Source organism: Lepisosteus oculatus, chromosome 2, assembly GCF_040954835.1.
Source record: "Lepisosteus oculatus isolate fLepOcu1 chromosome 2, fLepOcu1.hap2, whole genome shotgun sequence".
In the NCBI taxonomy this organism is placed as follows: Eukaryota; Metazoa; Chordata; class Actinopteri; order Semionotiformes; family Lepisosteidae; genus Lepisosteus; species Lepisosteus oculatus.
In genome coordinates this window covers 30,050,996-30,078,118 of record NC_090697.1, presented here as the reverse complement: position 1 = coordinate 30,078,118, position 27,123 = coordinate 30,050,996, and the positions used below count along the sequence as shown (strand labels likewise).

The 27,123-nt window shown below is 53.1% G+C and overlaps 1 protein-coding gene across 1 annotated transcript; it reads left to right on the top strand.

Annotated features, from left to right (window-relative positions):
- Window positions 1–726: 726 nt before the first annotated feature.
- Window positions 727–20,388, top strand: zfand3 (zinc finger, AN1-type domain 3). Its single transcript, XM_006626263.3, has 6 exons — window positions 727–1,087; window positions 14,108–14,148; window positions 15,128–15,313; window positions 16,622–16,687; window positions 16,815–16,976; window positions 18,858–20,388. Exons 1-6 carry the CDS (start codon window positions 1,017–1,019, stop codon window positions 19,010–19,012), a joined length of 681 nt encoding a protein of 226 aa, XP_006626326.1. The 5' UTR covers window positions 727–1,016; the 3' UTR covers window positions 19,013–20,388.
- The last annotated feature ends 6,735 nt before the right edge of the window (window positions 20,389–27,123 follow it).

Here is a 27,123-nt window from a genome sequence, read left to right as displayed (position 1 = left end):
ATTTCTTGCTTTGTAACATATCTGTAAAGATCGTCGCAGCCTGCTGATCCCGCGACAAGGGACACAACGAGCCTGGTGCACTAACCCGACCCGCAGGTTATACTCGGGTTGTTGTGGTCAAAGACTGGGCCCCCAATACCGTCAGGAGTCGGGGGGGGTGATCACCCATCTCTCTTACACCGTTACGTCATCAAATTCAGCGTAGCAGTAGTATATTATACAGAAATATAACAAGTCAGGTAATTTGGAAATAAAGACGAGATTAGGTTAGTCTGTGCATAAAAAAGTATTTATTTCGGGTTTTGCTTACTCCATCCCCCTCTATCTTAATGAAAATGAACGTGTCCCGGTCCTGCTGATTTCAGCTTGCTCTCGAGAGACCCAGAAGTGGCCGGGTTTGGAAACTGACGCCATTTTGATTCCGACATGGAGTCAGCTGAGTGTTAAACCACAGAGCAGCTTGAGCCAACATGGCGACTGAAAGGGGCTCAGTTTCATAACCTGATTTATTTGGTCTCAAACAAGCGGAATCTGTTGGACGATTCCACTTCATGCTCAAAGGAGGAAATAAGCTTTTAAAACAACGTAACACCGGTAAGAATAAGCAATAACACAAAAATTAATACCTTAAGTACTAAATTTAGTTCTATTTGAAATAATAAGCGGTAATTTTGTAACTTCTTTCCTTGTTTTTGAAGTTGTCAGTGGACGGGGCTACTGGTCTCCCCTCTTCAGCCGTTGGTGACGTCCTCCCTCCAGCTGATCGGCCTTGGTGCCCGGTGCGGATCCTCGGGCTCTCCGTGGCCGAGTTCGCCCTCTTTTTATACTGTTTTCCCCGGCTGGGTGGAAGCGGCCGCTCGTGTCGGCGACGCCCTCGACCCCGCTAAACCCTGTGGACTGCAGGCTGCCCGGCTGTGCCGACTCTCCCTACCCGCAGACCGCCGAGAAGCCGCCTACTGCCGCCAGGCCTCTGTTCCATCCTCGGTCTCTTCCACCCCGCCCTGCCGTCTGGAGCCATGGGGGACACGGGCAGCGAACGCAGCAAACCGCCCAGCCTCCCGCCACGCTGCCCCTGCGGATTCTGGGGGTGAGTTGCGGTGTTTGTTTGGACGTGTCGCGGTGCTGGTGGTGTCGGGAGACGGGCAGAGGACCGGGGACCCCGGGGAGGGCCAGGAAGCGCTTTGTTGTTGTGGCAGGCGGGGGGAGGGGCGGTCTGGCTCCCCGTTAAAGGCCGCGGCGGACCCCTGGGGTGACGGCAGAGGGTCCGGGCGGCACCGACCCGCCGAACTGACACCGGACCCCACTGCGGTGTTGGAAGCGGGCATTGGACTTGACTTCTGTGTCGCTGTCTATGGTGTTCCTCTTCGGTCTGAACACTTACATAATTGCTTCCTCTGTCTTTCTCACCGTCTGTGAGCGCTGCTCAGGCCGGGAGTATGGCTTTAATTTCGGCCGTGACCTAGTGTAAGACATCTCCGCTCCTGATCTGTGACTCCTGCTTCTTTACTCCGCCCGGCCGGCTGTGCGGGACTGTGTGAGCCGGGGGCAGCGGGCGTGCTGGTATCTCGCACTTGGGGGAGCGAGGGGTCAGTGCCCGCTACTGCTGTCGCGACGGAATCCGATCGGACAGCAGTTTGATCCGTCCCGGGTCTTCCTCGCTGCAGTCTCTTCTAATGAAGCCAACGCGAAGGTCCTAATGCACCAGCACTTTGAGACAGCCTGGCTGACTTAACTTTCTGGGTAAGCGTGATCTACTCGAGTACAGAGGGCTGCTGGCTTGTGGACATACTGGAGTCCAGTCAGTAGTTTTCAGCCGGGGTTCCCAGTCCTGGTGCTGGAATCCATTTAGGAACGTAATGCCAGCATTCACCTGAAATAACTTCCAGCTCTTAAACATGTTGGACTTGACCTTACAGCTACTGTATTTCACAAGTGACCTAAAATAATCAACTTGTGAGTAAGAGGGAAACCTGATGGCAAATGTTCAGATCCAGCAGCATGATGTGTGACACGCTGCCCACACGTGCCCACGGTCATCTCTCCAGTTCCTGTTCCCGTCACGGTTACAGAGGCCAGGGTGTCGCGCTCTGGGGCCTCCGGGGGCCTGTGTGGTGGTGATGATGTGAGTGAGGATGCCAGCCTGTCAGAACTGTCCCCTGTGTGACAGCTGCTGGCGACAGGCTGGTGTGTGCCGCGCTGCTGCTGTAACCCCTGTAGGGCTCAAGTTCAGGAGGAGGCTGCTGGAAAGCCACCCTGGCACTGCCCACACTGCTCTGTCTCCTGTGGGTGTGGGAGTGTCTGCTGTGCTGTGACACTGCTCTGTCTCCTGTGGGTGTGGGAGTGTCTGCTGTGCTGTGACACTGCTCTGTCTCCTGTGGGTGTGGGAGTGTCTGCTGTGCTGTGACACTGCTCTGTCTCCTGTGGGTGTGGGAGTGTCTGTTGTGCTGTGACACTGCTCTGTCCCCTGTGGGTGTGGGAGTGTCTGTTGTGCTGTGACACTGCTCTGTCTCCTGTGGGTGTGGGAGTGTCTGCTGTGCTGTGCTGTGACACTGCTCTGTCTCCTGTGGGTGTGGGAGTGTCTGCTGTGCTGTGCTGTGACACTGCTCTGTCCCCTGTGGGTGTGGGAGTGTCTGCTGTGCTGTGACACTGCTCTGTCCCCTGTGGGTGTGGGAGTGTGTGCTGTGCTGTGACACTGCTCTGTCTCCTGTGGGTGTGGGAGTGTCTGCTGTGCCGTGCTGTGACACTGCTCTGTCTCCTGTGGGTGTGGGAGTGTCTGTTGTGCTGTGACACTGCTCTGTCCCCTGTGGGTGTGGGAGTGTCTGCTGTGCTGTGACACTGCTCTGTCTCCTGTGGGTGTGGGAGTGTCTGCTGTGCTGTGACACTGCTCTGTCTCCTGTGGGTGTGGGAGTGTCTGCTGTGCTGTGACACTGCTCTGTCTCCTGTGGGTGTGGGAGTGTCTGCTGTGCTGTGACACTGCTCTGTCTCCTGTGGGTGTGGGAGTGTCTGCTGTGCTGTGACACTGCTCTGTCTCCTGTGGGTGTGGGAGTGTCTGCTGTGCTGTGACACTGCTCTGTCTCCTGTGGGTGTGGGAGTGTCTGCTGTGCTGTGCTGTGACACTGCTCTGTCTCCTGTGGGTGTGGGAGTGTCTGCTGTGCCGTGCTGTGACACTGCTCTGTCTCCTGTGGGTGTGGGAGTGTCTGTTGTGCTGTGACACTGCTCTGTCCCCTGTGGGTGTGGGAGTGTCTGCTGTGCTGTGACACTGCTCTGTCTCCTGTGGGTGTGGGAGTGTCTGCTGTGCTGTGACACTGCTCTGTCCCCTGTGGGTGTGGGAGTGTCTGCTGTGCTATGACACTGCTCTGTCTCCTGTGGGTGTGGGAGTGTCTGCTGTGCCGTGCTGTGACACTGCTCTGTCCCCTGTGGGTGTGGGAGTGTCTGCTGTGCTGTGCTGTGACACTGCTCTGTCTCCTGTGGGTGTGGGAGTGTCTGCTGTGCTGTGACACTGCTCTGTCTCCTGTGGGTGTGGGAGTGTCTGCTGTGCTATGACACTGCTCTGTCTCCTGTGGGTGTGGGAGTGTCTGTTGTGCTGTGACACTGCTCTGTCTCCTGTGGGTGTGGGAGTGTCTGTTGTGCTGTGACACTGCTCTGTCCCCTGTGGGTGTGGGAGTGTCTGCTGTGCTGTGACACTGCTCTGTCCCCTGTGGGTGTGGGAGTGTCTGCTGTGCTGTGCTGTGACACTGCTCTGTCCCCTGTGGGTGTGGGAGTGTCTGTTGTGCTGTGACACTGCTCTGTCTCCTGTGGGTGTGGGAGTGTCTGTTGTGCTGTGACACTGCTCTGTCCCCTGTGGGTGTGGGAGTGTCTGCTGTGCTGTGACACTGCTCTGTCCCCTGTGGGTGTGGGAGTGTCTGCTGTGCTGTGCTGTGACACTGCTCTGTCTCCTGTGGGTGTGGGAGTGTCTGTTGTGCTGTGCTGTGACACTGCTCTGTCTCCTGTGGGTGTGGGAGTGTCTGCTGTGCTGTGCAGTGACACTGCTCTGTCCCCTGTGGGTGTGGGAGTGTCTGCTGTGCCATGCTGTGACACTGCTCTGTCTCCTGTGGGTGTGGGAGTGTCTGCTGTGCCGTGCTGTGACACTGCTCTGTCTCCTGTGGGTGTGGGAGTGTCTGCTGTGCCGTGCTGTGACACTGCTCTGTCCCCTGTGGGTGTGGGAGTGTCTGCTGTGCTGTGACACTGCTCTGTCTCCTGTGGGTGTGGGAGTGTCTGCTGTGCTGTGACACTGCTCTGTCCCCTGTGGGTGTGGGAGTGTCTGCTGTGCAGTGACACTGCTCTGTCCCCTGTGGGTGTGGGAGTGTCTGCTGTGCTGTGACACTGCTCTGTCCCCTGTGGGTGTGGGAGTGTCTGCTGTGCTGTGACACTGCTCTGTCTCCTGTGGGTGTGGGAGTGTCTGCTGTGCTGTGACACTGCTCTGTCCCCTGTGGGTGTGGGAGTGTCTGCTGTGCTGTGACACTGCTCTGTCTCCTGTGGGTGTGGGAGTGTCTGCTGTGCTGTGACACTGCTCTGTCTCCTGTGGGTGTGGGAGTGTCTGCTGTGCTGTGACACTGCTCTGTCTCCTGTGGGTGTGGGAGTGTCTGCTGTGCTGTGACACTGCTCTGTCCCCTGTGGGTGTGGGAGTGTGTGCTGTGCTGTGACACTGCTCTATCTCCTGTGGGTGTGGGAGTGTCTGCTGTGCTGTGCTGTGACACTGCTCTGTCCCCTGTGGGTGTGGGAGTGTCTGTTGTGCTGTGCAGTGACACTGCTCTGTCCCCTGTGGGTGTGGGAGTGTCTGCTGTGCTGTGACACTGCTCTGTCCCCTGTGGGTGTGGGAGTGTCTGCTGTGCTGTGCTGTGACACTGCTCTGTCCCCTGTGGGTGTGGGAGTGTCTGCTGTGCTGTGCTGTGACACTGCTCTGTCTCCTGTGGGTGTGGGAGTGTCTGCTGTGCTGTGACACTGCTCTGTCTCCTGTGGGTGTGGGAGTGTCTGCTGTGCTGTGCTGTGACACTGCTCTGTCCCCTGTGGGTGTGGGAGTGTCTGTTGTGCTGTGACACTGCTCTGTCCCCTGTGGGTGTGGGAGTGTCTGCTGTGCTGTGACACTGCTCTGTCCCCTGTGGGTGTGGGAGTGTCTGCTGTGCTGTGCTGTGCTGTGACACTGCTCTGTCTCCTGTGGGTGTGGGAGTGTCTGTTGTGCTGTGCTGTGACACTGCTCTGTCTCCTGTGGGTGTGGGAGTGTCTGTTGTGCTGTGCTGTGACACTGCTCTGTCTCCTGTGGGTGTGGGAGTGTCTGCTGTGCCGTGCTGTGACACTGCTCTGTCCCCTGTGGGTGTGGGAGTGTCTGTTGTGCTGTGCTGTGACACTGCTCTGTCCCCTGTGGGTGTGGGAGTGTCTGCTGTGCTGTGACACTGCTCTGTCTCCTGTGGGTGTGGGAGTGTCTGCTGTGCTGTGACACTGCTCTGTCCCCTGTGGGTGTGGGAGTGTCTGCTGTGCTGTGACACTGCTCTGTCTCCTGTGGGTGTGGGAGTGTCTGCTGTGCTGTGCTGTGACACTGCTCTGTCTCCTGTGGGTGTGGGAGTGTCTGGTCTGTCCCCTGTGGGTGTGGGAGTGTCTGCCGTGCTGTGACACTGCTCTGTCTCCTGTGGGTGTGGGAGTGTCTGCTCTGTCTCCTGTGGGTGTGGGAGTGTCTGCTGTGCTGTGACACTGCTCTGTCCCCTGTGGGTGTGGGAGTGTCTGCTGTGCTGTGACACTGCTCTGTCTCCTGTGGGTGTGGGAGTGTCTGCTGTGCTGTGACACTGCTCTGTCTCCTGTGGGTGTGGGAGTGTCTGCTGTGCAGTGACACTGCTCTGTCTCCTGTGGGTGTGGGAGTGTCTGCTGTGCTGTGACACTGCTCTGTCTCCTGTGGGTGTGGGAGTGTCTGCTGTGCTGTGCTGTGACACTGCTCTGTCTCCTGTGGGTGTGGGAGTGTCTGCTGTGCTGTGACACTGCTCTGTCTCCTGTGGGTGTGGGAGTGTCTGCTGTGCTGTGACACTGCTCTGTCTCCTGTGGGTGTGGGAGTGTCTGCTGTGCTGTGCTGTGACACTGCTCTGTCTCCTGTGGGTGTGGGAGTGTCTGCTGTGCTGTGACACTGCTCTGTCTCCTGTGGGTGTGGGAGTGTCTGCTGTGCTGTGCTGTGACACTGCTCTGTCTCCTGTGGGTGTGGGAGTGTCTGCTGTGCTGTGACACTGCTCTGTCTCCTGTGGGTGTGGGAGTGTCTGCTGTGCTGTGACACTGCTCTGTCCCCTGTGGGTGTGGGAGTGTCTGCTGTGCTGTGACACTGCTCTGTCTCCTGTGGGTGTGGGAGTGTCTGTTGTGCTGTGCTGTGACACTGCTCTGTCCCCTGTGGGTGTGGGAGTGTCTGTTGTGCTGTGCTGTGACACTGCTCTGTCTCCTGTGGGTGTGGGAGTGTCTGCTGTGCTGTGTATGTGCTGTGGGTTTTGAGAGTTGTGGGACCTTGAGAGGAGACTTTTCTGCCTGGTTTGCACTTTTTGTTGTTAGTAGTAAAATAGTCAAGATGATGTCATTCCTGTGCGAAACTGGGGTCAATCTTTTAACAGGAGTGGGGTTACAGCTCTGCCCTCAGACATCTCCAGCTGTGTAAATAACTCACTTTGGATACAGGCTTCACCTTTAACTCCTAACATTGCTTAACTCTTCTACCAAGTTGTCTAGGCAGTACTTCATAGGATGGACATCTACAGTGTTGTCTCGTCATATTCTACCCTTAACTATATTGAATGTCATATTCCAGGTGTTCGCTCAGTGTTGAGTTTTATCTAATTTTTTTTAATTACCACCTGCAGTGTTTGTTAGTACCGCTGTGATATTTTTTAAAACTTTACTAGTTTACCATTCTGGACTCCAGATCATTGTTAGAATTTAAAAAGAGGTGTGGTCCTAGTACAGATCCCTGTGGTACTCCACTAATTACAGCACCCACCTGGAGTGTCCACCCCTTACCTGCACCCTCTGTTTTCTATAAGGTAGCCAGTTCTTGGCAAAAAGACATTTACTTCTGCAAAACGAACTCGCTGTTTGTGTGTGTGATGAATATAAGATTTTGTTTTGTTTCGCTCTTTGAAATTAATAACTATGAGTAACCGTGGCCTTGAGGGGGGTGAAAAGAGTAAAAGAGGAACTTGGAGTGTGAGTGAGCAAATGCAACCTGGAGTGTCCATGGCTTGTGCGTGTCAGGAATGTGGTGTCAAAAAGCAAGCGGTTTCAGACACTCGCAAGACGAAGGACAAGTTGCTGCTGTTTAATCTGAAATGTGATGGAGAGGCCACAGCCGACACGACTGGGGGCTGGTTCAGGAAGCCCCTGTGGAAGCGGGTCAGGAAGCTGCCTCAGAGCGGTCCGGCCCCTGGTGCCGAGCACTGCCCAGGCCCCCGAAACTGTATTTTCCTCTGCAGTGACGGCTGCCGTAGAACCTGTGGTGACGCTATCAGTGTTGAACTGGCGGCATATATATATCTAGTCAATAGAATTTTGTACTCCTATGCAAGTGTGTTTTCCGGGCTCTAGATATTTCATTCGTAATTCAACAGACAGGTGGCGATCCAGGAAATCCCTTCCCAACCTATTAGTCCGGTAAAATGAGGATGTACTGTACTTGAAAAGTTGAATAAGCCCTGTCTTGTAATGCCCTGCTGCCATGCAGACCCTCTGTCTGGGTCTTACCGATCCCGGACCTGTAACACAGTCTTACCTGGGTCATTTTTCTCACCCCTCTCATGGACAGGCAGTACAGCAGCAGTTCTCCAGTCCCTGCTCTTGTTCTCTTGCCCCCGTTTTCAGCAGCTCTCTTGGCGCAAAATAGGAAGCTGCTGTCATCTCCCAGTGCCCCACTGCTCGGGGGGCGCGGATCCCAGCTCACCCCAGCACAGTCAGGCTGATTTCCAGTTTGACTGCGACCTTCGTTCGGCGTGCAAGCTTGATTGGAGCTCTCACCACCCTCATCAGCCTTAATTGTGGCTGACATTTAACAGGAGATGTCAAATTAGACTTGTTTAAGTCTCATTATCCCCAGAGAGAACGGGGCTTGATTGGGCTGGAGTGATGTTTGCGTGGGGTGTCTCTCACTCTCTCGCTCGCTCCGTCTGCGCAGACGGCAGAGCCGGGGATCCGAGTCTTTGTCTCCGATGGGACTCTTTCCGAAATCGCCTGTTCGTAGCCGGTCTCAGCTTGAAAGTCTTCTGGAATATTATTTCCTACTTCTGTGGTCTTTGGTTGACAAGTTTACTAACTAAAATGTAGTCTAGATCACTGATGTAGAATTGGGAAGAGAAAGGGTCCCAGTACAGACCCCTGTGTTACCCCACCGATTATACCAGTTGTTCGTTCTGGACAGAATGTTTAGGCTCGAAATGGGTGCTTGCAGTGTGATTGAGCTGTTAGTTTTTAGGCTGGACAAATGACATGCGTACCCTCTCTCTGGGGTCTCCCTGACACAGGACACACTCACACAATTCAACATACTTTACAGCATTACCAAAGCCTGTACAATCAGAAGCAACATTTACAGTACAAGCACATCATAGAACATTTACATACAAAACATGAAACATCGAGAGACAGGCTTACTGTCTCTTTTTTTCAGCAGACATGTTTGTTTAGAAGTGTATTTAGGGTGTAAATGTGGTCAGATGTGAAGCAGTTTGGTAAGAGGCTCATCTGTCTCTTACTTAGGACACTGTGCTTGGTAAGGAAGGCCAGTATTTGGGCAGTCATTATACTGTAGAATACCTTCCCCAGGTTACTGTTTACACAGATGCACCTGTAGTTATTAGGATCTAGTCTGTACTTCTGTAGGTGGGCCTTATCAGTTCTTGATTCCAGGCCGTAGAGAAACATCTGGCTCTCAGTATGAGTTTGAGCAGAGCTTGCTGCAGCTCCAAGCTGCTCTGTCTCGGCACCTTGTTGTTTGACTCCATCTTGACCACAGGCCTGTCGTGGTCTGAGGACCTGGAGTTTGTCCAGTTGCTCCTGCCCTGTGATCCAGGAGTGTAAGGGGGTTTTGGTTGTCTTTTATAGCCAAGTCAAATGTTTTCAGTTCTTCGTACTGTTGCTTTGATCTAATCCGTCTGTGTTTGGGATCACTCTTCTTTCTTTCTCTCTTGTTCTCTTTGTATATATCTCTGGGGTCTCTCTGACACAGGGCACAGGTGAATGTGAATGTCTGTATCCCGAGTGCATTTACCTGCAGATGAAATGTGGTACAATAACATTGTTGAGAGACAGGCTCCATGTCTGTTTTTCAGGCTGTGACAAGAGATCACATATTGGGCTGCAGCTTTATTGAGTTTCCTCCCCTAGTAGGATTGGAATTATGTTAATTCTGGGATGGTATCAGTATAATTTGGTGGAAGAATGTTTGTCTAATTCTTATTATAAATATTGTAAACATTTTTTAGCCTTTTTTATGGCTGTTTCCCTCCTCCCTTCCCTCTTGTCTTTCTCTCCCCTGCGGTGTCGGTATTGTATCTGTCATCCACTCCAATCAGCACATCATTACCACAGCAGCCTGTAATCAGCCCTGCCAGGCTCAGGCTTCCTCACGCCCCTGTAGTCTGCAGCACATCCGCGTCCTTCTTGCTTCCCAGAGAGCCTGTACCTCGGCCTCTCTCTCCACCCACATGTGGACCTCACTGTTCGACCCCGCCCTGAGGCAAGGGGGTCATCCTGATCATTAATTCTGAGCTCCGGAGTGCTCTGTGGGACACGTCACTGACCTGATCCTTAATTCTGAGCTCCGGAGTGCTCTGTGGGACATGTCACTGACCTGATAATTAATTCTGAGCTCTGTGGTGCTCTGTGGGACACGTCACTGACCTGATCCTTAACTCTGAGCTCTGTGGTGCTCTGTGGGACAAGTCACTGACCTGATCCTTAACTCTGAGCTCTGTGGGACACGTCACTGACCTGATCCTTAACTCTGAGCTCTGTGGTGCTCTGTGGGACACGTCACTGACCTGATCCTTAACTCTGAGCTCTGTGGTGCTCTGTGGCACACGTCACTGACCTGATCCTTAACTCTGAGCTCTGTGGTGCTCTGTGGGACACGTCACTGACCTGATCCTTAACTCTGAGCTCTGTGGTGCTCTGTGGGACACGTCACTGACCTGATCCTTAACTCTGAGCTCTGTGGTGCTCTGTGGGACACGTCACTGACCTGATCCTTAACTCTGAGCTCTGTGGTGCTCTGTGGGACACGTCACTGACCTGATCCTTAACTCTGAGCTCTGTGGTGCTCTGTGGGACACGTCACTGACCTGATCCTTAACTCTGAGCTCTGTGGTGCTCTGTGGGACACGTCACTGACCTGATCCTTAACTCTGAGCTCTGTGGTGCTCTGTGGGACACGTCACTGACCTGATCCTTAACTCTGAGCTCTGTGGTGCTCTGTGGGACACATCACTGACCTGATCCTTAACTCTGAGCTCTGTGGGACACGTTACTGACCTGATCCTTAACTCTGAGCTCTGTGGTGCTCTGTAGAACACGTCACTGACCCTGATCCTTAACTTTGAGCTCTGTGGTGCTCTGTGGGACACATAACTGACCCTGATCCTTAACTCTGAGCTCTGTGGGACACATCACTGACCTGATCCTTAACTCTGAGCTCTGTGGGACACGTCACTGACCTGATCCTTAACTCTGAGCTCTGTGGTGCTCTGTGGGACATGTCACTGACCTGATCCTTAACTCTGAGCTCTGTGGTGCTCTGTGGGACACGTCACTGACCTGATCCTTAACTCTGAGCTCTGTGGTGCTCTGTGGGACACGTCACTGACCTGATCCTTAACTCTGAGCTCTGTGGGACACGTCACTGACCTGATCCTTAACTCTGAGCTCTGTGGTGCTCTGTGGGACACGTCACTGACCTGATCCTTAACTCTGAGCTCTGTGGTGCTCTGTGGGACACATCACTGACCTGATCCTTAACTCTGAGCTCTGTGGGACACGTTACTGACCTGATCCTTAACTCTGAGCTCTGTGGTGCTCTGTAGAACACGTCACTGACCCTGATCCTTAACTTTGAGCTCTGTGGTGCTCTGTGGGACACATAACTGACCCTGATCCTTAACTCTGAGCTCTGTGGTGCTCTGTGGGATGGGTCACTGAGTCAGTAAAGAGGGAGAATGACATAACTGCAGCTGTTACTGCGGCTGAGGATGTCTTGGGGTCAGAGCTCTTGCACATTTCTAGGGAACTGTATATACGTCTCCTATGTGGGGCGCAGATTCACATTCTTGGAACCTCCTCCTCAGCTGATCTGGGAATCGGGGTTAAACATGCCAGTTTCAAGATTTTATTTGCCATATACAACAAGTGTATTGGAATGCTTACTCATTCAGCTATACCCAGTAACGGAGGGAAAAATAGGCACAAATGACAGACAGACATGGACAATAAATTTAGACAATAGATGTTCTAATACAGCCAAGACAGGACATAGTGCAAGCAGTGCAGTATATTAAAAAGTGCAGGTGCTAATTTGAGCCATTTAAGATGCGGACTGCTTGGGGGAAGAAACTGTTTTTGAATCTGTTGGTCAGCGTTCTGATACTGCGATACCTCCTACCAGAACCCAGGGGTGAAAGCAGATCGTGGCCAGGGTGAATCGGGTCCTGTAGTATAGCCGAACCCGGTTGTGGCAGTGGTCGAGATATATCCGGTCGATGGAGGGTAGCTCGGTCTCAGTGATTTTCTGCGCGGACCTCACAACCCTCTGTATGGTTTTTCTGTCCTGTACTGTGGCTCCACCATACCACACCGCAACACCACTGGTCAGGACACTCTCAATCGTATTACGGTAAAAATTGGTGAGTGTTCTCTTGCTCATTCCCCACTTCCTTAACTGTCTCAGGAAGAGAGGGCGCTGGTGGGCTTTAGTGAGGATGGCAGCAGTGTTCTTTGACCAGCTCGGCCTCTCTGTGATCTGGAGGTGCTGACAGTTTCAGCTGGAGCCCCGTGAATGATGATGGGCGTGTGACGTCCTCCGTGCCTCCTGCAGTCCACTGTAATCTCTTTTGTTTTGCCGATGTTAAGTGTGAGGTTGTTGTTGTGGAACCACTCCACCAGCTCAGCTACCTCGCTCCTGTAGGTGGTTTCATCATTGTTAATAATAATAATAATTTCTTACACTTATATAGTGCTTTTCTGGACACTCCACTCAAAGCGCTTTACAGGTAATGGGGACTCCCCTCCACCACCAATGTGCAGCCCCACCTGGATGATGTGACGGCAGCCATAGTGCGCCAGAATGCTCACCACACATCAGCTATCAGTGGGGAGGAGAGCAGAGTAATGAAGCCAATTCACAGAGGGAGATTGTTAGGAGGCCATGATTGATAAAGGCCGATGAGGAAATTTGGCCAGGACACCGGGGTTACACCCCTATGGGTTACACCCCATTGTTGCTGATAAGACCGATTACGGTGGTGTCATCAGGAAACTTGATGCAGCGGTTGCTATTAAATCGAGCCACACAGGCATGTGTAAATAGAGAATACAGCCGGGGGCTCGGGCAGCAGCCCTGGGGGGGAGCCTGTGTTGAGGATCAGAGGGGATGCGTTTTTGTTTCCAATCCTCATCACTTGGGGTCTGCCTGTCAGGAAGTCCAGGACCCAGTTGCAGATGGAGTTGCTGAGGCCCAGACCCCTGAACTTGACCACCAGCCTGCCTGGCACAATTGTGTTAACGGCTGGGCTGAAGTCAATAAATAACATCCTGGCTTAGGTGTTCCTCTTGTCCAGGTGCTCAAGAGTGGTGTGAAGGGCCAGTGAGACAGCATTGTCCACTGACCCCTTATTCCTATTAGCAAACTGCAGGGGTCCAGGGAGTCCAGGGCAATACTGTTGATGTGTCCCATCACCAGTTTCTCCATGCGCTTCATGACTACTGAGGTGAGTGCCACCAGGAGGCGGTGGTTCAGACATATGACACCTTGGTTGCTTTAGGCAGCTGTGGGGAGGTGTTGACACGGCCCAGGTCATTCCTGTGCTGGGTCTGGTACTGCAGTGTGATTGAGCTCGTCTCGAAGGGCACACAGAGTTCAGAATCTGTATACATATTCTGGCTGGGCGAGAGGCTGCTTTGTGTGCTGTGCATCTTTTTCCCGGCGATATTGTTTCACATAAGGGGGTGATAAAACTCGAAAACAAGGAGCTGTCAAATCAAATCAAAATGAGGTCCTGACACCAGCTTGCTATGGAAGCAAATTATAAAGATTAATGATAATTTCACTCCCTGCTGTCAGGGAATACCGAGCGATTCGCAGCACGCGATTTCTGCATTCTCCAGCACAGCTTGATAACGGAGTAATAAACAGGCAGCAAGCTTAAACAGGACAGATTTATTTGCGCACACAGTTACACGCAGTGTTTCATGGTTTTCTTCAGATATTTCCAGTTCTGCCGTATCGGAGTCCTGCTTTCTACAGGCCTGGAATAAACCCTGTAAACGCTGGAAGGCAAGCAGGAAACCCATATCCTAATTAACACGGATCCTTATCGGGTCTGAGACACACTCTAGAAGAAGGGTCAATGCCAGTCTTGGACCTGCTGTATTTCTGACCCGGGTGAGAAGGCTCCCTCTGTATAATGCCAGTCCCATGCCTAGCTATAAGAGCTATAAGGTCTCGTGTTAACCCCCCCTGAGAGAGACGGTGCCAGTGCTACAGGTCGAGCTGCTCAGTGCCGAGACAGAAGGGCACTGCCTGTCCCACGTGTGGGTCGTGCACTCCTGGCACAGCGCCCTGCAGTCACACTGCCACGGTACTCCATACACTCCCCCTCACCAGACACACACAGGTCCGGTACTGTTCCTCACTTGTCACTAATTAATGGCTTGTTTTCTCTTCTGCCCTGCTGTTTCTTGTGTTAATTGAGGGTGGCTAATTGTCAGTTCATGTTTTAATGGCAGTAACCGTCTTTCTAATCAAGCTGCCAATTTCCCTACAGGATTAATAAAGTATTATCTGTCTATCTGTCTATTTTCTGGGCTCTGTGTGGGTTAACCTGCTGTCTCTCTCTCTCTGCCCTAGGTCCAGCAAGACCATGAACCTTTGCTCCAAGTGTTTTGCTGGTAAGTCTCCCCTCCAGCTCATTCCTTTCAGTGTGACTGTCTGTCTGTGCACCAATTGGGAATAGCGAGCTGCTCAGGTAGGATCTAGGAACAGGAGACCTTTCTTCACGCACACAGAGCCCATTACAGATCTTGGAGCAGGAGACTGGAAACCCCTCTCTCCAGATTTCCAGGGGTGAGGTTTAGCCCTGGATAGGTGAACAGGATCTGCTGGTTGCGGGAATTGGGGGGTGTTGAAAAAAGGGTGTGGGGTCTGCAGTAGAGAGGGAGTGAGCAGTCCAGTAGATACTCCTAGCGGACCGACCGGCCCATCCCCCGGGACAGCGAGGCCGGCGGTCCAGCAGACTGACCGGCCCATCCCCAGGGACAGCGAGGCCGGCGGTCCAGTAGACTGACCGGCCTGCAGTAGTCCAGCAGTACTCCAGCAGACCAGTAGTCCAGCAGACTGACCGGCCCAGCCCCAAGGACAGCGAGGCCGGCGGTCCAGGAGACTGACCGGCCCATCCCCAGGGACAGCGAGGCCGGCGGTCCAGCAGACTCTGCTAGCAGGCTGACTGGCGCCCGCTCTGTTTGCGACGGACTGTGTGCTCTGGGCAAGGTGTTTTCTTGGAGCGATGGTTCATGTACTGTTAAGCATGCACTGGGAGCAACAGGTAGCATGCTTTGTGATTGGATGCCTTGGTCTTAAAGTGCTCCACAGTGGTTGGTTCTGTGCTCCTCCAGAGTGGTGGGTTTAAACACACAAACTGTGACATACATGTTGGCACAGAGCAGGTTTGGGACACTCGTGGCTCTGGCAGTGCTGTTGTCCCAGCAGTCTGCCTGCAGGTGGACAGTGGCTCTCTGCTGGGGTTAAGAACATCGCCCACTGTCCTGCTCCGGTCATGACTGTGCCCAGGTTAGCCACCCTACACCTTGTCTCCTTGGGCCCTTGTTCTCCTCCTCCCCCTCATTCTCACATCTGCTCTCCGTCTCTCAGATGTCCAGAAGAAGCAGCCAGATGAGGACTGCGCCCCCGAGTCCGCCCCGAGCGCCAGCAGCAGCCAATCAGCAGTGTTCTGCAGTGAGATGAGCAGCAGTAACTCCTCCCTCTCGTCACAGCCTGCCAGCTCTGCCCAGCTGTCGCCTAGCGACACAAGCTCCGCCCCCTCTAGCACACAGGAGGGTGAGTTCTGGTCCCACCAATCACAGCCCTGGGGCGTGGCCTGGCTGAGGGCACAGGAAAAGCAAGTGACACAGGTGTCCAGCTGTTACACACAGATGTTTGGACCCTGGGAAAAGGTCACAATTTGTGTCATTTACATGAGTGTCTGCCTTGGTCACAGTGGCAGGTTAATCAAAATTCAGTGAACGGCAACAACCATGAGGCCATTTGGCCCATCTGGTAGTTCGTAGCTATTTAATCCGAGGATCTTTTTCAGCTGTTTCCTGAATGAGGCCCGGGTATGGATCATTGTACCAGTCTTACAGTTTTTTATAGAACTGAAATTGTGAATCTGCATGAAACGTCTGCAGAGCTGTGCGCGAAGCGGGCTGTCTGCCCTGCTGTGTCTGGACAGCAGGCGGCTCTCTGTGGGACAGCTGTGTCCGCACCTCTGCCCCTCCAGTAACCGTGCCAAGCTATTTTTACCGAGGGGCACTCTATCTGGCCCAGATTAATGACTGTTCTGAAGTCATGTCAGTTGAAAGAGGCCAGGGTATGATTTTTAGAAAAGTGAAGTAAGTGCTTCCTGATTAACGCTGGCCGGACTGTGGTTAGACGCTGGGGGCAGGGGACAGGGGACAGGGGCGGGGGGCGGGCCGGACTGTGGTTAGACGCTGGGGACAGGGGCGGGGAGCGGGCCGGACTGTGGTTAGACGCTGGGGACGGGTGGGGAGCGGGCCGGACTGTGGTTAGACGCTGGGGACAGGGGCGGGGCGCGGGCCGGACTGTGGTTAGAGGCTGGGGACAGGGGCGGGGAGCGGGCCGGACTGTGGTTAGAGGCTGGGGACAGGGGCGGGCCGGACTGTGGTTAGAGGCTGGGGACAGGGGCGGGGGACAGGGGCGGGGGGCGGGCCGGACTGTGGTTAGATGCTGGGGACAGGGGCGGGCCGGACTGTGGTTAGACGCTGGGGACAGGGGCGGGGCGCGGGCCGGACTGTGGTTAGACGCTGGGGACAGGGGCGGGCCGGACTGTGGCTAGACGCTGGGGACAGGGGCAGGGGACAGGGGCGGGGGGCGGGCCGGACTGTGGTTAGACGCTGGGGACAGGGGCGGGGAGCGGGCCGGACTGTGGTTAGACGCTGGGGACAGGGGCGAGGAGCGGGGCCACTCGTTGCCAGTGGACAGCTGCAGTCCTGTATTCTCTATAGTAAGTGTTTGTACTCCTCCAATTTTGGGTGACAGAGTGAGCTGTAACCTGTCTCCTCTCTCTCTTCCGGGTCCACTGCCTTCCTCCCTGTGGCTGCTTTGTCCTCGCTTCCTCTCCTGCAGGGGTCTCCTGCACAGACACAGCCCACGGCACACTGTCCACGCCCACAAAACGGCCCTGTGACTCAGGTAATGCCCGGGGATAAGGGGCAGTGCGGGATGAGGGGGGTATGTGTGTGTCGGGGGGTCATTCTGGCTGAACCTGACCCAGGGTCACCAGGGAACGCTCTCTTCAAATGCCTCTTTCTGTGTTCAGGGTCGGAGAGCGAGGTGTCACCGGGGAAACGAGCGCGGCGGGACGATGAGGCCACAACGGATGACAGCCGCGGGGGGGGCAAGCAGAGGAGCCGCCGGCGCTGCCACCGCTGTCAGACCAAACTGGAGCTGGTCCAGCAGGAGCTGGGGTCGTGCCGCTGCGGTGAGCCTGGCCGGCGTCCGTCTCTGTCTCTGCGGCTCTCCCTCGGCCTCCTCTGTGTCTACCCTTGTGTTACAGTGAGAACTTCTGTCACTGGGGCCTGCTGATGTACGGTACACTCACCCCTGCGCCCTGTCCAGTCCCGGCTCTAGTTCGCTTCTGGGCCTGTGTGCTGTAGGAAGTGTGACATGGGGCTGTGGCGTGTGTGTGCGCCCCCCGTGGGGCAGCAGGAAGTGTGACATGGGGCTGTGGCGTGTGTGTGCGCCCCCCGTGGGGCAGCAGGAAGTGTGACATGGGGCTGTGGCGTGTGTGTGCGCACCCCCCGTGGGGCAGTAGGAAGTGTGACATGGGGCTGTGGCGTGTGTGTGCGCACCCCCCGTGGGGCAGTAGGAAGTGTGACATGGGGCTGTGGTGTGTGCGCACCCCCCCGTGGGGCAGTAGGAAGTGTGACATGGGGCTGTGGTGTGTGTGTGCGCACCCCCCATGGGGCAGTAGGAAGTGTGACATGGGGCTGTGGTGTGTGTGCGTGCGCGCCCCCTGCGGGGCGGTAGGAAGTGTGACATGGGGCTGTGGTGTGTGCGCACCCCCCCGTGGGGCAGTAGGAAGTGTGACATGGGGCTGTGGTGTGTGTGTGCGCACCCCCCGTGGGGCAGTAGGAAGTGTGACATGGGGCTGTGGTGTGTGCGCACCCCCCCGTGGGGCAGTAGGAAGTGTGACATGGGGCTGTGGTGTGTGTGTGCGCACCCCCCATGGGGCAGTAGGAAGTGTGACATGGGGCTGTGGTGTGTGTGCGTGCGCGCCCCCTGCGGGGCGGTAGGAAGTGTGACATGGGGCTGTGGTGTGTGCGTGTGCGCCCCCCGCGGGGCGGTAGGAAGTGTGATATGGGGCTGTGGTGTGTGCGTGTGGGCCCCCCGCGGGGCGGTAGGAAGTGTGACATGGGGCTGTGGTGTGTGCATGTGCGCCCCCCGCAGGGCGGTAGGAACTGTGACATGGGGCTGTGGTGTGTGCGTGTGCGCCCCCTGCGGGGCGGTAGGAAGTGTGACATGGGGCTGTGGTGTGTGCGCACCCCCCGTGGGGCAGTAGGAAGTGTGACATGGGGCTGTGGTGTGTGCGTGTGCGCCCCCTGCGGGGCGGTAGGAAGTGTGACATGGGGCTGTGGTGTGTGCGCACCCCCCGTGGGGCGGTAGGAAGTGTGACATGGGGCTGTGGTGTGTGCGCACCCCCCGTGGGGAAGTAAGAAGTGTGACATGGGGCTGTGGTGTGTGTGTGTGTGGCCCCCGCAGGGCGGTAGGAAGTGTGACATGGGGCTGTGGCGTGTGTGTGCGCCTCCTGCAGGCCCCTGGCCGTCACAGCAGACCTGTCAGTGAGTGAAGTCTGGAGTGCTGTCAGTTAGAATGCATTTAACCCACCTGGAGCGCCGCCAGCAATATTAAGTCTTTATTTTTAACCAGCACTTAATTTTGATCAGTTTAATTGACGCACGCCTGCTTGTCATGCGAAGCTTTTAATCAGTGCTCATTGATGTCAAGAATATTATGTGCATTAATTAATACATTAGAAGGATAACGAGTATATGACGGGTGTCGGCATGTAATCTGTGGTTAGTTGAGGCTGTGAAATGCTAATTCCACTGCTAGAGCTGCTGGGGCTGGTTCAACACTGCTGCCAGTGGTGCTTTCTCAGTCCCGCTGTCTGCTGGCCACTGCTACACCTAGTCTTGCGTTTAGGACCAAAACAGAGTACGTAGCGTTTGTGGCGCAAAATGAAAACAGAGGCATTGTTCTGTGGTTTTCTCTGCGCTCTGAGCTGGCCCTGGGGCGCTCGGTGTCCTTCTGTAGTTTGCTCTGAACGCTGTCTCGTGTTTCTTCCCCCTTGCTTTCTCAGGCTACGTGTTCTGCATGCTGCACCGCCTGCCCGAGCAGCACGACTGCCTGTTTGACCACCTGGGCCGCGGCCGCGAGGAGGCTGTCCTCAAGATGGTCAAGCTGGAGCGCAAGGTGGGGCGCTCGTGCCAGCGCATCGGCGAGGAGTGTTCCTGAGCATGCCCCGCTCGCACCCGGAGGGGAGCCTCGCACCGACACAGTGCCCACACCTGTCCCAGAACCTCGCTGACCCAGTACAGTCCCCAGTGACCCCAGTACAGGCCACACCGCCCCCAGTGTAGGCTCTGTAGCCCCAGGACAGGCCATACTTCTCCCCCAGTACCCTTGCACAATCCATGGTACAGGCCCACTGTTCCCAGTCCACTCGCACAGACCATGGTGCTGGCCCTCTGTTCCCAGTCCACTCTCGCAGACCATGGTACAGGCCCACTGTTCCCAGTCCACTCTCACAGACCATGGTACAGACCCACTGTTCCCAGTCCACTCTCACAGACCATAGTACAGTACAATACTGACCCCAAGATGCCTACACCAACACCAGTACAGCCCAAGCTGACCACTGTATGGCAGTTCTGATCCCAGCACAGCCAAAGCGAACCCATACTGACCCCAGTACAGCCCAGAGTGGCCGTGTCTCGCTCACTCGTGCAGCCTTAAGTTCCTCTGTCTCGCTATGATGTCATAGAGCAGGAGCCCCATCTCTGTGACTGAGCCTCTGGCCCAGCCCCCCCCAACAGCGCATAGCGGGTCCGGGTTCCCTCTCAGACTGAGATTCCCTGTGTCCGTTAGTCCGGTTTAGCGGAGTCCCTGGAATTCCTCAGGACAGGGCTGGATCTGAACCGGAAGCAAGACGGGCAGAATGGCGTCTGCTGGTCGGTGGCAGTCTTGAGGTCTGGGTTACTGGAGCAGACTGGTCGAGAGCTCTCCGGCCCGCCCTCCCCTGCCTGAGCTGGGCCCGCGGGGAGAGCAGGCAGAGGCCGCCGGGGCCGGGGAGCGTGGGAACCCCTGGCGGGGACAGTGTCACGGGGAGGGGCTCTGCCTCTGGCCTGCTGTGGCGAGAGGGGGGGATATATCAGGGATTTGTGACTCCAGTGCTTCCCGGGAATCACAGTGCTGCCTCCTGGTTTTTGCGGCGGGAGCTGGGAGCGCCGCTCTGGGCTGGCAGACCCCGGGCCGCGCTGCGACTCCGGCGCCAGCCCAGCGCCGCGCTCCACGCTGCAGGCTCTGCCCAGTCACGGACTCGGTCTCGGTCTCTCCGCGTGGGCGCGGGGCGCGGGCCAGGGAGGTTGTTACAACTGTGGGTGCTTCTACCTTAAGAGCTGTTCTCTGTTTAAAATTGAAGAGAAGTATCATCCTGTATCTTAAAGAAACTCTTATTTAACCCTGTTGTGTTTCAGAATTACTTACACTCTAGCGTAGAGCTGCGTTTTTAGTTTAACATTGTAAAAAAAAATGGATAAAATAATTCTGTAACTATTCTTTCTTTTTTTTTTTTCCTTTTTTGCTCAAAAACAATAAAACGGATTAGAGGATCTTGGTGCCGTGTGCGGTCTGTTGGCCTTGTGCACAGTGAGCCCTGAGGCGTGGATGTCGGGGTGCGCTCAGCTCGTAGCTCTGCAGGTACCCTGTGACCAGAGATGGGGTCTCAGCCTACATTAGCTCCCTGAGAGCAGGGGCGCCCCCGGGTGGAGACTCCCAGAGCAGGGTGCAGAACCGCCCCAGGACATCGCAGGCCTGTCTCACACCTGCCCTGGGGGGGCTCTGGAAGTGAGAGTTTGGGCTTTGGTACGGAACAAGGGCTCGTTCAGAGACGGCCATGTGGGCTCAGGGGGGGCTTCTCTAACTTTATTGAGCTCTTCAAACAAGCATGGGACATAAGTACATCGCACAACACAAGGGCACATGTCATGATCTGTTCAGAAGGAGTTTGATAAGGTCCCTGACAGAAGGTTGGTTTCCACATTAAAAGTCACAGGAATTCAAGATACATTTGGCAGTGGGGGGGCAGAACTGGTTTTCAAACAGGAAACAAGTGTGGTCCGATGGGGTGGAGCCTCACCTAGCAGACCTGGCCAGTGGTGCCGCAGGGATCTTTTTCTGATGTAGAGTGCCTATCAGAAGTATTCACCCCCCTTTGGGAGCGTATCACATTTTATTATTACAATATGAAATCGAAGTGTATCTGTTGGGATTTTTTGCCATTGATCAACACAACATCGAAACCATTCATTGCCCTTGTGTCAACATTTGGTAAAGCCAGAGACCCAATGGAAGGTGCGGAATACAGTACATTTGCCTTCTGTGACCTGGAACTGAAACCCCTGTTGTAAGGTGTCCCAAGATCTTTCAGTAGGGAAGGCACCATATAGGAGCAGATCTGCATTAGGATAGAGTGGCCTGTCTGTATAGAATCACAGCCTGTCAGCACAGAGATCTTTCCTCCAGGAGCCAGGAGAAAGCCGGTGTCAGTTTAGCCCAATAGTGTCTTGGCTGAGAACACTTGATGGCAATAAACTGTAATGGATTTCTGTGATGTCTGGCTGTGTGCTCAAATTAAGTCAACCCTGCTCCTTGCACAGAGCTAACAGCCACCCACTCGTTGGCCCCAGCAGCCCTGGTACATTGCCCACTCCTGCTTCATTAGAGGCAATTAGAGGTGTATTCACAGGGCCACTGAGGGGTCAGAGCACGACCCTCCAATCAACTGTGCACCCTCACACTGCAGGGCAATCAGTTTTGGAGCACACCCTCCCCATGCCTGACTCCTCACTGCACACGCAGCACCCTGCAGGGCAGCTGCTCGTTAGCACCCAGCCTGATGAGGGTCTTGGTTGTGAACCCAGATCAGTGTTGGGAGTGGGGTGAGGGCAACTGAGTGTGTTGATGAATGTCGGCTGTAAGGAATTCAGCCGTCACTAGAATATAATGATGGTCCCTTCATACTGCACCAGCCAACCACAGCACTGTCCTGACACCTACTGTAATCAGCCCAGACACAAAAGCTGTGAGACACAACACCAAGCGCAGAACTGATCAGCTTCACACAGCAGTACACAATGGATCAGGAACAAATACATAGAACCCTGATGATTTCAACTCCAGGTCTGGCCCCGAGAAGATCCAGGGTTCTCCGTGTGTCTTCATATCCTCAGCAGCTGACAGCCGGGTGGAGGAACAAGGTGGCCTCGCGAACCTCTTCTCACTTTCTCTGTAAGTCCTGTGACACACACACACAGCTCTAGTGGAGAGACTGACTGTGGTCGACACACAGAGTGGGCTGTAGCTCCTACTAAACTCACTGCTGCATCTTTCCTGCTGACTCCTGACCCCTGGCTAGCTGGGTACGGACCCTGGAAACTGGACTGGCCATAGATCTTCCAAACCGGACGCCCCCAAGTTGAGCTCTGCGAACATGGGTTCGAACCTGGTTGACGTTTCCAGCCGAGCGTCAGCATGATTCCCCAGGTGGTGGAGCTGAATGCCACTGAGCGTAGGTGGGACGAGTTATCTGGGCTCTTGAAGATACAGCTTGCAGTGTGAGTACAGTTGTATCCAAAAGTTTGGGCACCCCTGGCCAAGCTACGTTTTGTTGATTTTCGAAGTGAAAAGAAGTTAACACAACCTCTGCAGCAAACAAACTTAAACTTAACATATTTCTGCATATTGTAGTGCACAGTTGCTATTTGCTGAATTGAACAGATTGGAAAAAAATAAAACGACGTGTAGATGCGAGTGTGCATTTTACAGATAACTATTCAGATCGCCTCTAAATGCCCAGCAGTATTTTAAGTGAACGATGTTTACAGAGCTAAAATACATCCAAAGTATATATTTGAAGCTTTTATTAGCAGACCACTCTCGCAATTAAAAGTACGATGAATTGGTTAGCACTGTAATACGATTATAACAATTCAGTGTTGTCTTGTGGGAAGTAAGTCACAAATTCCCATTTAGGTGTCTTTTGGCATCGAAAATAGAATACTAATTTCTGGGTTTCATACAAGTTTAAAAGCATCATGAAGGATCAAACAAGATCTTCAGAACTTAATATTTTAATACCTTCGCGGTTTTTATTCTCACAGCGCCTCACTCTATATAACCCTTGGGGCGAGGCATTACTCCAACCTCTACAATGTCGTAGGGAAACCAAACCGGTCTCATTCGTTAGTGCTACGTTTGCTGCTTTCGTTCCCGAGATATAGCGCCTGGTTTTCCGGTGAACACGAGACCATGCACGGTGACTGGTCACCTCCAGTGACCCCCGTCTGCCGAGTTCGAGCGCTCTGTTACAGTTTGGATCGTATTTTCTGCAATTTCCCACATGGGATCAATAAAGTATCTATCTTAACATTTTAAATACAATATCCATAAACATATGAGCCTCCTTAGATGTAAAGAATACTGTAGCGCTTTCGGGTTCACGTGGGTATGCGCCCTTGCCGCTACCGCCTCAGGTCTCCCCACCGCTGGGGACTCGACAGGAAACCAGCCAACTGAGCTAAAGGGAGATAGGTTGAGGTCCCCGCTATTCACAGGGAAGGGCGGTGACGTTACAGTACTTAGAAATGACGTGTGCCAACAAGTTAACCATCTATGACATAAACCAGTGGTCGTAATGCACGCAAAATCACCGTGATGGTAAGATCTATGGTTTTTATTTTCATATCACGTTTTCCTTTACTTTCCCTACCGTGACACGTTGTTGCCAAACGCATAACTGTGGGATACCATCGCGACAAGACCTCCGCAGCATGTCATGATAGGGACCCCATGTATATCGCTGCAGTGTATATCACGACTGGCGCCTTGCTTCCATGCCACCCTGGCACCGCTGTCGCAACAAAGATACTGTATCAGGACATGAGATACCCAGATAGGACGTGTTGAGTGCGATATATGGGCTTTGTGTCGCGACATGGGGTCAGCATATCCTGTCAGGGTATGTCATATTGCAACATATAGACTCCATGTCACGACATGGGGGTGGAGAATTTTGTCGGGGTATTACATATCGCGATATGCGGGATTCATGTCGCGACATGGGGTGGGCGTTTTGTCGGGGGATTACGTTATATCGCGATATGCGGGCTCCATGTCGCGACATGGGGACGCGGCATTTTGTCGGAGTATGTCATATCGCGATATACGGGGTTCATGTCGCGACATGGGGGCGAGGGCGTTTTGGCTCGGCATGTCATATCGCGACATGGGGTGGGCGTTTTGTCGGGGTACGCCGTATCACGATATGCGGACTCCATGTCGCGACATGGGGACGGGGCGTTTTGTCGGGGTATGTCATATAGCGATGTGATCATGATGCGCGCACTACTATCGTGATATGCAATCGGAGTCGTGAACGCGCTGTGGATGCCATTACATTCTTTGTCTGCTATTCAATTTTGACCTCAGTGCGACTTCTCTTAGATTGATAAATAATTGAAAAACAATGGATGTGTTACTGTATATCCTTCGTGCTCATACAGCACACACGGTTAACCGGTTAAACACCCATCACCTGTGTATCTACATGTTCTCGGAACTTCCGCTGTGGCGCTTCACCCAATCAGAGTATCGCTTCTCACTCTTCACCCAATCGCGGCTCGAGCTGTTCGGGGGTTTAGCCAATCACGGGTCTGAGAGCTGTTCAAGCTAGAAGCGCCAGGTGGATCGGCTTGTTTACTGTCAATGAAAATCTGTTTTAAAAATGCTTTACGTATTTGCAAAATAACTACATCGGCTTATTTTTTTAAACGTCTTTATTGATTCACAATGTCCCGTACTCTTCGGAATAAATCATTTTTTTATTTGCAGTATAACTGTATCCGCTGCTTTCTGTAATGAAAACATGGTATTTGAACAATTTTAATCGTATATTCAAGTTAGGGGAAACACCTTCCGCTTTGTACTTCAAAAATGAATAGAAATGTAAAGTATATGATCATTATATTGTTATGCTCGTGCTTTCAATTTTGTTTTTTTTTTGTTAAATTATATCGATCTTGAAACGAATACCTAAAATTGCTCTCGTGTTGTACCAGCGGTAATTTGGAAACTGGTGTCTCTTCACCAATGAAAGGAGTACACAAGCAATACATTTTCGAGAACATGGTTAAAAATTAAAAGAAAACACCTAACCCAATGAACTAACATAGAAACTCCTCTCTAAATTTAAGACTGTTTATTCGTGTAAAGGCTGCAAAGTCTGGGGTCAACTGATCAAAAGATCACAACTGAAAGATCTGGTGGTCGTGACTGTGCTGTTTTTCACAAGGCAGGAAAAGAAGGCGCTATATTAAAATGTATTGAAACATCCCCCCCACCCGACCAGACAGACTCGGAAAACGTATTGCCCCTTTTTTTCCATCACAACCAGTTCAAGTACAGAGTTTGTCGGTACCTGTAAATGTCCTTGTAGGTAGACACGTGATTACCCGAAAAAACAAGGCGCTATATCTCGGAAACGAAATCAGCACAAACGCTACTCACAGCGACACAAACCGGCACAAACGCAGCACTAACGATTGCGGTGAGTTTCGTCGTTTGTTCTTTTCGATGGGCGGGTGGGCATGGAGCAGGACAAGCAAACATGTCTGGGTCATTACATTGCAGACTGCAGGAGACTCGACTTCACCCGAGGATCTAACACAGGCGCCCATACCTGTGTCTTCAGAGGGCAGGTGTGCCCTCACGCTGTACTCTACACCAAGGACTGTCCGGACACACAAAGATTGAAGAACTGTGAGCACATCTCATGTTTGCGCATAAGACCCCTGGTAATACAAACACGGATAATGACAGTTTATTAAAGAATTCGGATATATGTTCGCTTCTGTTAAGTGAAAAAAAAAAGTTTCCAATTCTGCCGCGGTCCGCAGGTGTGAGACGGTGGACTTTCCAGTGTTGCTTCTCGGATGTGTTATTTACTACCCGCGACAACCTTGTACGTAGTGCCCCTTAAAAAAACACCCTGGTTCTTTTTCACGTTAACGAATGTGCTTTGCATAAAAAAACTGCAACAGTGGTCTTGTTGTTCGTGAGGTTGCAGATTCAAGCCTTTTTGAACACGTGGCTCGACTGACGGGTCGACTCTTTACACGTGCGCGTGTTTAAGAAGGAAACTGAGAAACTGCTCACTTCTTCAGGTTTTTAAGACGTGCTTGTTAAAGCTTCTTGGTAAGAACATGCAATTGTTTGCTACTGTTCGCTTTTTGAGACTACTCCCGCAACTCTTCTGATTAGGGTTTGTGATATTCGTGACAAATTTATTTTTCCTGCTTACTCAAACGCACAGATATTAAATGCAAAATCCACCGCTGCCCCCCACCCGGGCAAACAGAGAAACAAAATTGCAGAACCGTTACTCTCGCACCGGTAACAGACGCCTGAACTCTGCAGACGGGGGTCACAGGGAGGTCAAAGTCACCGTGCATGGTCACGTGATCACCGGAAAACCAAGGCGCTATATCTCGGGAACGACAGCAGCACAAACGATTGAGACCGGTCTGGTTCCCCTACGATGTTGCAGGGGGGCTGAGTGACGTCACAGCCCCCCAAAAGAAGGCACTATATCTCGGGAAAGAAAGAAGCTGGGGAGTTACTTTCCACGGCTCAAACGAAGCCCTAACGAGTGAGGTGGGTTTCATCGTGTGTGCCGTCTGTGGGGGGCCAACGTCACGGAGCTCAAGGTAAACCCTGTATGGTATTTTAAATACAATATTTCGGACGGATTTCGAATCTTGCGTTTTGCAATAAAATTAAATATTAATAAAATAAACTTCAGAGTAACGCGTAAAACTACTGAGCAATCTAAAAGCAGGCATACGAAATACTTGAGACTGTTACAAGCAACAAGTGAAAATGAGCTCTTGCAGCTTTTCTTTAGCTAAAGACAAGTCCTGAGAGACCTTTGCAAACTAGCTGTCATTTGACTTTGCCGACTGTAGACAGTGATGAGATTATCTCCATATTCAATTCCAAGCCCCGACGCTTGTATCCGGTCTAGAATACCCAAAACCTCACAACAGAGGTAGGCAGTGATTTTTTTTTGTGTGTCCACCATGGCACAGTAGCGTTCATCAGCCTTGGTAATAGTTGCTTAACGTGTGTGTGTGTGAAGAGAGACACGGTATGCACGTATACAAGGTTCCGCTAACTCTGCTGTTTGATTATACCGCTCGAGGACTGGATTGTAGCTGGCTACTAAGTACTGACCAATAGGGTGCCCAAACGTTTCCACATGCCACATCTACTGTTTTTATTTTTTTTTC

Bases quoted from the DNA above. Each gene is read 5' to 3' on its own strand.
- zfand3 (XM_006626263.3), top strand. From the start codon at position 1,017: ATGGGGGACACGGGCAGCGAACGCAGCAAACCGCCCAGCCTCCCGCCA. The intron at 14,149-15,127 runs GTAAGTCTCCCC...TCCGTCTCTCAG, and splicing joins TTGCTCCAAGTGTTTTGCTG to ATGTCCAGAAGAAGCAGCCA. The intron at 16,977-18,857 runs GTGAGCCTGGCC...TTGCTTTCTCAG, and splicing joins GCTGGGGTCGTGCCGCTGCG to GCTACGTGTTCTGCATGCTG.